This window comes from Pleurodeles waltl, chromosome 2_2 (assembly GCF_031143425.1).
Source record: "Pleurodeles waltl isolate 20211129_DDA chromosome 2_2, aPleWal1.hap1.20221129, whole genome shotgun sequence".
NCBI lineage: Eukaryota > Metazoa > Chordata > Amphibia > Caudata > Salamandridae > Pleurodeles > Pleurodeles waltl.
The window spans coordinates 1,122,404,923-1,122,417,109 of NC_090439.1; the positions used below are offsets into that span (position 1 = coordinate 1,122,404,923).

At 47.7% G+C, this 12,187-nt stretch overlaps 1 protein-coding gene across 23 annotated transcripts in view; it reads right to left on the minus strand.

Moving 5' to 3' along the window:
* The window catches only part of SCRIB (scribble planar cell polarity protein), a 551,765-nt gene that overhangs the window by 239,675 nt on the left and 299,903 nt on the right, over nucleotides 1-12,187 (minus strand). For all 23 annotated transcript variants that reach the window (XR_011201023.1, XM_069220949.1, XM_069220942.1 and 20 more), the window contains 2 exons: nucleotides 2,817-2,906; nucleotides 872-949 (listed from right to left, as the gene is read on the minus strand). Coding sequence is in view for 22 of the 23 variants with exons in the window: in XM_069220949.1 (XP_069077050.1) it covers nucleotides 872-949; nucleotides 2,817-2,906 (168 nt within the window). In the remaining variant the exon portion in view is untranslated. The remainder of the gene's footprint in view (nucleotides 1-871; nucleotides 950-2,816; nucleotides 2,907-12,187) is intronic.

Consider the following 12,187-nt stretch of genomic DNA (forward strand, 5'->3'; position numbering starts at 1 on the left):
AATTCTCCCCACCATATGTGTGTTTTCCTACAAAACCTAGTTTTAAGTGTTCCTATACTTTTTCAAAACAAATTAACACGCTTTAAATTCCAAAGTCCTAAAAAAAGAAATCCCTCAAGTTGCAACTCGACACCCCGGCTATCAGGGTACCGCAAATCTGCTAACAGCCGTCCATCACTCCTTACAATGCAGTGCTTGGCACCCCGCAAGGCAGGGGGGGCTCCTGCCTCTCAGCCGCCCCTTAATGCAACACTGGGGGTAACGGAGCTCATCTAAAGTTCGTCAGCACCGGCCTGATACTGAGGTGTCCGGGCCCTTCTGGGTGAACATAGTGTATCGGTGCCAACCACTGACTGCACGAGATGCTGCAATGCCACCTGGACCAGGGGCCTGCGCATCACCTCTGTGCCAAGGATTCAATGCAGCTGCTTCTAGTAAGGGCCATTCGAGCACTCAAGAACATGCAGCTCCAGCCTATACCAGCTCTTCATCCTACAACATCACGGACTGTGGAAAAAACAATCAATAACTACTGCAACAGCAAAGCTGCCAACACTGAAAAGGCCCAGGGTGCTGCATGACTGTACTGCACCCGCAGGAAAGAGGGGGCAGCAGGTGACCACCAGCAGCGGCCCACCCACATGCTGCTGAGGCAGCATCTGCTAAAGGCGGCGGGAGGGTGGCCTCTGGTCAGGTCAGGTCACTGCAGCCGCTATCAGTTCCCTGGCAACATTTAACGCGTGCCAGCGGCAGTGCCAGCCAGGGGCAGAGAGGCAGCTAAAGATACCCGCAGGAAGGGGAGCAGTGAGCAATCAACTCTAAGAACAGGGGGCAGGGTCGCAGGTACAGAGCGTCACCCCCAGCGCCTCACCTCCAGCAGCTTATCGCCCACCCGGACGCCAGCTCGGGCCGCAGGACCCTCCTCGGCCACTCGGGAGATGAAGATGCCCTGGAAGAAAGAGAGAGTCAGTGGAGGAACTCAACACAAACAAGCCCTGCCGTGAACCACAACACGGGGCACCGCACACTGTCAGAAAACCATGCAGCACCAGGCACGTGTGCAACACTGCACTGAGGCAGCACAAGCACGGTGAGGCGACATGCAGCATTAACCCTTTACAAACCGCACTGAGGTCTCTCGGCTCCCTCCCTGCTGGTGCTACTGATCGGGTGATGCTTCAGAGGCTTGTGTACCCCCCCGTTAATGCCAGCCACAGAGTGGCACCCCCCAGACCCCGCAGAGAAGGGGAATCGCCTGCAGAAGCAGTTTATTCTCTGTCTTCCAACAAGCAGGAGCCGGGCTGACTCCAGCTCGGGGTAAGGGTTCATCTTGTTCCATCGTCAGGACCCGCTCACTGCCCCCAAGCAGCAGAACCCTCTACCAATCAGGAGCCAGAATGGATGCCGGGCTTATTTAGGACAAAGTTTTGCAACTGCAGAAAAGGGCCGCTGTTTACTTAAGGAAAAGTTTGATCTGGGCACGGCAACAGCTAAAAACAACCCGAGACCCCAAGCAGCTGAAGTTTGACTGCACGCCAGACCCCCCAGGATTGAAGCAGCATGGCTTCCGGCACAGAGGGAGAACCAGGGCACACGTCCCATCAATGCCAGGTAGAACCGTGGTGCTTTGCAATCACAAGAGGCATCTCGGGGTTCACAAGAGGGATGCAGGGGGCCAATACATAGATTCTAAATGCCACCTGGTGGATGAAGGGGGCGGTACTGTGCAGAGATCATGGCCTCATGATAAAATGGACAATCGAGGAATAACTATGCAGCCATTATGAACAGACGAACATCAACCTCATGGCACAGCTAAAGAAAAACAGAAATCACTTGAGCAGGAAAAGGGCTTCGTTCTGGTACTGACCAGGAGTCTGCTAGACTGGTCTTGGGTTCCCTGCTTGGAGGATCTTCCGCACACACTGCTGGATGCCAAAGCTGGATATCCCCTGGGTGGTAGCGCTGGTGGGGGCTGCTGCCCGCCCCTGATGCTTTTATCACTGCTCGTCCTCGGGCCAAAGCTACTCTGCGCTGCGCCTGTGTGCGTGGGCAAGATGTGAGACCCTCTTACTACAGCGAGAGCCTAGACAACAGCTCGGGCAGTAGAGGGGTAGGAGCTCCTACCCACCCTAGGGCAAAAGGAGGACACCAGCATGCGGAGGACGCAGCACTGTGCGCGGCAGCCTGCCTGTAGGGGCTGTGCCAGCCTGTTACTGTCTGCGGTAGGGTGGCACCAGAGAATGTTACCTCTTGGCCCTGCAGTGCCCGGTTCATCCAGACTTAATAATGAAGGCAATGGGACCAGGTCGAAAAAGGGTAGGGGTGATGGGGAGCACCCCAGCAGCAGAACCAGCCCAGTGGAACTGTTGGGGTGAGATGGTCAGGCGCTTAAATGAGGAGAGAGTTAAGTCAAGGATTGGGGTGGTGGAGGAGGTCTTGTCCATCCGAGACCATCCATACGACCATTTCTGGAGAGCAGCGGCTACGGGCCCAAGGCTCGAGATACTGTTGTAGGGTTCCAGGTGGATCAGTATCATTAGGATGGACCCAATTGGTTCAGGGCAAATTGGTCCAAGGTGACGGAGAAAGTCAAAGTGGCCAGTGACGTAAGAGGTCTATCTGTGGATGGTCCGGCTACGGAGAAGAAACTATAAGTCACTTCAAGTCAATAACTTCCTTTCTAACCTGGGTCAGTGCACATTCTTCTCCACTTCAAACAGAGGCGTGAGGGCAAAGCCCATGTTCATGAAGCAAACAGCAGCTTGATCTGTCTACAGCTAGCCAAGAGCTGCCACGTCTGCGCGGTCTCTTACCTCATCATCCCCCTTGTATGGGGTGGACCCTTTGCCCCCTGCAATGCTGATGCCCAAGCCCCCGGTCTGACGCAGGATACTGAGAGTCAACTGGAAACAGACGAAGAAACAATTAATCACACATTTAATACGATGTCCATTTACAAGTAACGCTGTGGGAATTACAGAGGAGCACAGGACTATTTCATCCATATTAGCAGTTTGTGTGCTCACTGGAAAGAATCGAATATATGAAAACAACTCCTAACCCTCTTCACTGACCTCTTAATAAACTTAGCTGGCATTTATCTGGACGAGCAGCATGTTTAGGTCTCGCCTACAGGCAGCTCTAAGCTGTCTGTAGTCATACACTTGCCATATACAATACCAGTGCTGAGAGTGGGCTCTGGGTCGGCCAGTTTCTTACCACTTGTTGAGGTTCTTGTCAATCCCATTTGCTTGCTTATCTGATTACATGTGTTATTGTTCTTGTGTTGCCCTTCACCTGGAGCATAGCCTCTTTACCACCCTTCTGACTGGATGACTTGTATTCTTCCACGGCACACATCAGGGAACTACTTTTTTCTTTTACTTTCAGCACTGCACGGGAGTGCAAGTATTTTCTAACTCTCTCCCATATGCGCTACTTTCCTCTCCAATCGCCCACTCTCCGTGTTGCTCTGCACGCCACGAGCTCACCCATAAAGGCACAGAAACTGGTATATCTTTGCCAGGTTTGACTGAAGTGCAGACTATCAGTTTAGATTTAGATTTTCTCCTGCCATGTGTTGCCACAAAGAGGGAAGTGAAAGGGAGATGCACTCTGTCTGTTTCTTGAGGCAGAAAATGTACTTAAGAGTGACTGGAAAGAGGTCTCTTCTCTCAGAGGCCCATAAATCAGCACTAAATGGCGAAACCGTCTCTTCCAGTTCCAAGTCGTGAAGAAAGTAACTGGTAAGTGTTTCCCCTTCATTTCAGACACTTCATCAGACAAATGTTATGCTCTTAAGCGCTTGAATCTTGCCCGTCGTGTTATTTTTAAACCGAATCACATGTAACGGGATCTTTAAGAGTTCAAAGTTTTCCACTCAACATCTGAAAAACAAACCATGCTATTTATAAAGATTGAAAATACTGGCTTGGATGTTTAGTTCTGAGATAACCTAAAACAAGCGTTTCCTTTTCCTTCCGATATTCTGAATGCCTTCTTTTACAATCATTTACAAGCACTACAACGTTTTGGTTCTCCCACTGCTCGCTAAATAGCCTTCCCTCATGAAGAGATGCTGAATGGATGGCTAGAGAGGTGCTTGACTGGGTGAATGGATGGATGGTAAAGGGGGGATGTCAGGTGATGTGTGGCAAAAACAACTTGACTTTGATGGGTTTAATGCCACCTCTCTCAGGTGCCAGAGTGCAGCCAGTGATTGGTGGCTGGGTCTGAAGAGGCGGATTATCTGACCGGCACTGGCTTGACCAGAGGAGCCACGGCCCAGAGCGCCAGCTGTCGTGGTTCTGTGGACCAGGCCCCAGTGTGCTGGTGAGACACGGCTTCAGAAGCTTTTACGAATGACACGTGGTGGTGCGTGGCTCAGTGCGACACTGCACGATCAATAAGTAGCCGCACCCATCCCAGAAGGCCCCGTGGGGTATCCTGAGAGCTAAACATGTGGGTGGCACTGGCAATTCCAGGAGGGGCTTCCGAGTGAGTGGAAGGAAGACGGATATTATGTAAAGAGTGCCGGACACGCAAGGGATCCTGTGCCGAGGTCTGTACAGAAGTGATGGGGGAAGCAGCCGGAGGGCCTCCCAGGCCTACAGCATCCCGCTCAGGAGGTCAAGACCGCAGTCTGACCTCAGGACCCAGGAGATGATGCTGGCGGGCCCCTCACTTTAATCCGGGGCAGCGGAAGCCCGGGTACCAGAAGCCACCACCAGTGGACCCTGAGTGATGGACGCTCCCTGGCTTCCACGAGGATGCCACGCACGGTCACCTGGGACTGTGAGCTGCTGGGGAAGCTAACTTCCAAGGTCTATGCAAAGGAAACGTGAAACACGTGAGCCGCACGGATGGGTGGGTAAACAGTGCCGGGGAAGGGAGAACAGCCACATGTCTTGAGAACATAACCCAGGTGCCTTACCTAACCCCCCCTACCTGGACGAGAAGGAAGACTGAGGGTGCATTCCCTACTAATAAGTGAAAGGTTTTATTTTAAAGCAAAAACAACCCCCCTTAAGACTGGGTTCCACCTCCCGACAGTGCCCACGACAGTGAAGAAGCTACGGGCACTTCAATGCTGAGCAGGTTGTCTGATCTACTAAGCGCACTAGCAGAGAAGGCAATCTTACGTTTTTACATTAAAAATATTTTAAAGTTTCGGAAAAAGAGCTGTCAGCAGAAAAATCTAAATGAAGAGGGATTCCACTAAAAAAAATGTAGGCGAGGCGAACAAGTTAAAAAATCGTTACTTACATGTAACTACCGGGTTCCAGCTTGTGTAATCGTACAATCTCATGCTGCACACTCCTGCCATCTAGTGATGGGCTCAGAACATTTCAAGTTGTTGTTTTGACAAATGTGTTTGGTTTCGATTTGTGATTCCTCCCGAAACCCACAGTTCACCAGGACACAGACTGCACCCCAGGATGTTCCCCCCCCCCCCCTCTAGGCATAAATATGTGTAGCATTGCAGCGCACTGTGAACTCTGCATACTGGATTGTGACGGAGATCTCTCGTCGCCTCACATCCACGCACACAGATAGGGAGCATGTGAATCTACAGCACTACAAGTTGCAAACCCAAGTAACCTTCCGCGTCTGCGGCGCGCGCTGCCGATCTACAAAGCAGTGGCTTGTGAGCAGAGGCAGAAGATGCCTGGAACACAGTTTTACATACACATTTTCCAACCTGCCCTTCGTTGTGAGCTGGAACATCCACGCAGCCATGCTTGGTAAAGGCATGAGACAGACCAAGCAGCTGCTTTACTTATGGTATACCACATGTGGACTGTAGTCTAGGAGTTCTGCATCCCGTGCTCTCACCTTTGGCGTAACAGGTGAGTTCACCTGGCAATCCATTTACCTAGGCTTACTTTGGAGATGGGTGCCTAAACAGCAGGCGTCAGACTGGATCTGGAAACTTTTCAATAGCTCTCCGTGCTGGAAGTGTAGCGCTGGCTTCACCTCTGTGCCAGAAAAAATGTCACTGGTGCGTTAAAACTAAATGGAACTTTATTTTAATGTCTGCAATGGAGAGCCAGCCTTGCGGAAGAGGAGGTGGGCGGGACTGCGCGGAATCTGCAGGTAGACACATTATCCACCAGAAAGCTGGTGAGCAAAGGTAAGTAACTTTTTCTTCTGTTGGATACTTCCATTGTAGAGTCCTCACTTTGAAAAGATTCTTCGAGCAGCACCCAACCAAGAGAGGAGCTCGAAGGACTGCTGAAAGTAAAAATTCATGGAGGACTGAGGGCACAGTGACCTTCCCTCCGCACCACTGAATTCAAAGAGTAATGTTTTGTGAAGGTGTGCAGGGAAGCCCAAGATGTCTGCCAAGGGCGCTCCCCTTGCCCGACTTGAAGGTAAAGTCTTTGCCCTGTAGAGATGAGCTCTAATGTTCTCCGATGTGGGCCAAGACGTAACATATCGTGATGCACAAAATGTTCCACGGTGACAATGTTCTCTTCTAGACAGCTTTGCACTTCATCCTACTGGTGCAGCCAATTGAAATCTGGTCATCAAGTCGAAGTCCTTGGTATGGTCAATATAAAAACTGAAAGCCCTCTTATAGTCCCATGGAGTGAACCTTCTCCACTCTAGTGAGACGTGGAGGGGGAAAGAGGGCAGGAAAGGTGGTGGACTGACCTAAACTGAAGGGCGGCAGGAAAGCAGCCCTAATCTTAAGAACCAGCTTGTCAGTGAAGGAGGAAAGTGGGGATTGAAGGTGAATGCAATTCACTCAGAAGTCTAGCCTATTTAACAGTAATAAGAACAACAGTCTTAAAAATGAGCGTTCGCAACTCAAGCCTTGTGGGGACTTGAACAACAAAAGCTGATCTGGGAGGCACCGAAAGGTCAACAAAGCAAATAAGTAGACCTTCACTGTATTTACTGCACAACCCTGCTGAGCTAACAAAAGGGTGATCTTAGAACATCCAAAAAGTGGCCTTGATAGGATCTACATAGTGGCCTGAGCACCACTTTCTGAAGCTACATCATCTACTAGAATAAACCATTTTGGTAGAATGATTACAGGCACTTAATTCAACATCCACCACTCCAAAAGGCCAAAACATACTCCGAAATCTCCGCTCAACTTCCAGGCATGAAGGTGGAGTCTCTGGAGGTCTAGGTGCAGCACCTGCTGGACGAATGCGAGAGAACGTTTACACTGTGAGGAAGACAGAGTGGAGATCTGTGATCTCCAGTTCCTCAATATGCTCCCCTACCCTCGAGTGAAAGTTTCCATCACCACCATGGCCACTGTTGGAGGAGGCTAGAAAGGACATCCCTAGAACCAGGTTCTCCGCCAATCCCCTGCAGCATCCCTCGGAATCACAATAGATCGTGAGCTCTCCTTAGTGTGGACCCATTGACTGCAGCAGCACCAATTGAGGGCCCTCATGTGCTAGCAGGTCACGTAGGTATAAATGACACGGGGTGGGGAGGGCTCGATTTGCAGTGTCCAGTACTGCCCCTTATGAACAAGTAAATGCTGTGAAAGAACTATCACAAGCCTTGGCACGGTGACCCCTCAAAGTCACTAAATTAACCTGAATGCAACCCCTTGGTAGCTGTGGCACATAGAAAGGCTTAACGTAGGGCACTGTGTAAAGTATTTATGCACTATCAAAAGCAGTAATAAAGTCTAAATCCAAAACCATAAAGCTCCCAAACAGAATTATACAAATAGGGGGAACACTTCATATACAAAACGACATCAAAATGTCAAACATCTAATATGGGGAAACAGAGATATGAATTTTTAAATGATTTAAGTAGGAATAGCACTAAGAGGTACTAATTGTCAATGATAGTAAACGGTCATGGTAGAACAGAACCTAGGCACAACCTGACGCTGACCACTATGGAGAGGAGGTCCGATACACAACCCAGGTCCATTCTGGTCAAAGGCTTTACCTTCTGGCTTTAGTCCTTTAAGTCCCAATTCACCACAGTAGTGCACTTCTAAGGTTCCCAGAAGCGCAGGGGAGACACTTAGAGACGCACAGGCTGTCAGGCAGAGGCAAACAGCAGGGTAAAGTCCAAGTCCAGTTGCCACTGGTCGGCTCAGCAGTTGAAGGATAAAACAGGTTGTTGTGTCCCTGTAGCTGTAACAGGAGGTCAGCCTTATGACAATAGGGAGCAGGTCCAGTCCTTCAGGGGTCCTCTCAGGTCACAGGCAGCAGGTCATGTCCTCTTCTGTTCTTCCTCAGGTTCAGAAGGTTTCTAATGGGGGTTCTTGGAGGTGTCACTTTTATGCTTGGCACAAGCTAGCGAGGGGAATGACTCATGCGTATGCCCTAACCAATGGGGTAAAAGTTCATGAGACCAATCCTACTTTTTGAGCATTTTCAAGATGGCAAAAATCTTCAGCCACACTAAACGTGCGCCGAGGGCTGTGTGTGGGGAGTGTATTATGGTAATCTTAGTTTCTTCCCACATCTAACACTAAAATCCTGCTTGGGGCACCCAGTGTACCCAGAGTAAACTCTGAGACATTAAGTCTAGTTAAACAAAACAGGGTTCATCAGCAACCAGATAGCGGAAACACAAGAATTATCTTGCCATCCTATTCCAATTCTTTCAAGAGTGCCCCCAGTGTTAAAAGTGAAACCCAGAGACATACGCCTGCTGGGATAAAAGCAGGGACCTTTAGCAAGCAAAAAAACAGATAGACAATTTTCTTGACATCCTATTCCCTGCCTTTCAAGTGTTCCCTAAAGTGTTATATATAAACACTCTGACACTCCAGCAGGATTTGATACAAAGACCCCTACCCTGCATATGAAGGTAGGTTCAGAGGAGTCCTCTCTACCCATTCAGATCAGCCTACTGTTTGCTCCTGGGAGGCATTTCATGTCTTTTTCACACCTATTCAAATGCTAATCAGTGGCTATGAGAATTTTGAGAGAAAACTGCAAATTAGCCTCCAAGAATGTCAGGCAGGGGAAAAAGTAGCTTTCTAAAAGTCACATCGCTTTAATATTTATTAAAAATATGACTTAACTATCAAATTGGAATGTTATTAACTATTACAATAGTTAATTTTCTAGCTAGTCCCATTCCTGAGGTACTGTATTAAGATTGTAAGCACTGCTGTTTTTCTACATAAGACAGCTAGGCCTGCCATAGTGAAAATAGCTTTTAGGTGCTAGTCACAGTAAGGACATGACAACATTAAAATTGTACATGTCCTACTTTTAACTGCCATGCACCCTGCTTTGTGAGGCCTACATATGGGTGACCGAATAATATGTAAACTGAAGTTCTGACCGGTCAAAAGAGTTTATTTTAACAAGTCAAAGTGCAGTGTTTAAACTGCTGCGACAGTCAAGCTACAATGGTAGGCCTGAAGCCATGTTTTACACTATCATTGTAGTAAATGGCACAACAGGTGCTGCAGTGACATTTACCTTAAAGGCTTTAAGTACATTTTGTACCATATACTAAGGACTTATATATAACTTAAATATACCAATTAGGAATATTGCAATTCGCCCATGTTTAAGGGGGCGCACAGGCACTTTACCAAAGCTAAGCAGGGTTGAAGTGCACAGATTTCGAAAGCTATAAAAAATATACAGTCCAACAAAATGCAAAAAATAGGGGGTGACCCAGCAGAAAATGCAGATTTCCTACAGTTACCCTTTTTTTAGTCCTTCAATAAAATCCTTTATTAAGACTGAATGTCTTTTTCAGGTGCAGGACGACTGCACCTAGATGTATGCATACAGCAGAATAAATTACGCCTGTTTTCGTAGAAGAAGCAGGTAGCCGACAATGTGTTAAAGAGTGACAGAGAGGGTGTATGTTTTGAGTAATAGATTTCATGATATAAAATTCCTATTTAGCTGCAAAATATGCTTGTGTACAAGATTTTCTAGGTTGCTTCAGAATTTGCAGGAATTCATGAAGCAACTTCAGGTACCAGATAGCCACAATGAGTGACTCGAGGATGGGCTGGGATGCAACAACTCACCTTGTTGTTGACTGGGAATGTGAGGATGCAAGGGTAGCTTTTTAGTGTGGTTGAATGCACCTCTCTAATAGGAGAGTACTTGGGCTGGTGGGCAGATTTTGGCTAAACAAAAAAAAAGACAGTCTTTGGTGACTGCTGCCTTTTGAGCTGTAGGTAAAGCGTCACACAGCGGGTTGTCCAGATATCCCTAATTAATTATTTGTAGGGAATTCCACAGAGACTGAGTGTAGGTATCCAGAGGTGAAGTTCTGGCATTTTTCATTTGTGTTTGTGGCAAAAAAAATCTACAGTTTAGGACCCCCACAACTTAAAGTATTGGTTGAGTTTTGGTCGAAGTTGATCTTTCATTCATAAGTGGAGGGACAGGCTGTTTCAACAAGTGGGGTCCAGCCACTGTGAAGTGTCTGTCTCCCCTGGATTTGCAGTTCTATTTGGGTGACTATGTCAAAGGAGACGGGCGGGTCAAGAAGGATCAGTATGCAGTGATCCCTCGTCAGGCATAAGGAGGATGTCATTCCAGATATTCAGCATGGAAGTTCCCAGTACCATGCTTAGGTCAGAAACCTGGCAGATGAGGGATGAGAATGCTGTTAGCTTGAAGGTGGTTTCAGAATAAGGTGATAACATCTTTTTAATTACTGTGGAAATCCAAGGTCAGAACACAATGAGATAATAGTTGGGATGGTCCGCTGTACAACAAAGGTTTTTCAAGGAAATGAGGGATAACAGAGTGTTTTAATATTGTTGGGGCTTCTATACAGTGCAGGCTATTGCTGATAAAAGCAGTCAAGATGGGCGTGACGGACGAAGATTGCTCAGAAGCTCTTGGAGCTGGGCAAGGGTTACCTGAGTTACTATTTGGTTTTCAACTTTCAATTAAAGATACAATGAGATCACTGTAGGTATTAAAGAAACAGAAAGGCTAAAGAGGTTAAGCTATATCCATCTACTGCTATGTTCACAAGCAAAGCCTTTAACACTTTCAACATGTGTGAGCTGTTTTTTGTTAAGCTTTTGTGAATTAAAAGGTACTGTGGTCTTAAGATATCAGTGGCAATTTAAATTTGTTTCTAGATTCTCGCCAAAGGACCAAATAGAACTCCATCATCAAACGGCAGGGCTATGAGATGCTGTTGAACGGAACCTTGCTATTTGCAGCGAGCATAACTATGGAGGAGCGCGCTAGTGTTCACTTGCAGAGAGTCTGTGTTTTCTGCATCCAGAGGATATCAAATACTGGCGCATTTGAAACGAATTCCCCTCCAGGACGATACCCTGTGCCTTTTTTCAATGAGGTTGCAGGAGGTGCTGCAACTGCTTCTAAGGCTCCTTCCAACGGTGACTAATTTAATGCGCTGACAGAGCCAGTGAGATGGCCACATGCCAATGGGATTCAACCCCCTCCTAATGTGTCAATTATCCTTCTATTTTATTGGTGGGGTATCTGCTTTCCCTTGCATGAAAGCTTTTTCTCTGGTTGTTTGCACGATCAGTGAATCTAAGGCAACTTGCCCCCCAGATGGAGAGAGGATCTCGTGGAGCAGGCTCAAACTTATTTTCTACAGGGGGCACTGGGATAATCTTTATCATGGGTCGCTTCTTTCAATCTGACAGCGTTTCAGTGATAAAATCAACCTCTTCTTTTTCAAGTGGGAGTTTGTACAGTTATGCAGCCTTAACTAATACTGCACAGTATGCAAAGTATCCACAGGTGGAGAGGCCTATACAAAACATGACTGGTGGTTAAAGTCGTCATTCACATCCACCATATACTTTCGCTACCCATCATCCTCTTGTTTTGCTGTCCCTGACATGGGGGCAGTGGGTCTGCAGAGATGTCTTCTTCAGAATCAGAGTATGCTGAGGCGGGGTTTCAGTGGGAATGACGGAGTTGGAATTGTGGACAATTTCTTTTTCTTAGGATTGGGGAAAGCACAGACTCCCCTGTGTGATAGCTTCCTCATATATAATCTTGCATTTTTGGGGCATCTGCAAGTTGTGTGGAAGCCTGGCAAAAAGATGCCATGTGTCAGGGTCAGTGTAAATAATGCATTGTTGTACATTTGGCTATGGTAACCGAGGGGTATGACATTCCTTCTGCAGTTGACTCTTTGTGGAAGATGAATCCCTACTGAATGTCAAGGGTCGTGTGTGCGTTAAGGTCAAATTCAGCACCAAGGACTGGTCGCC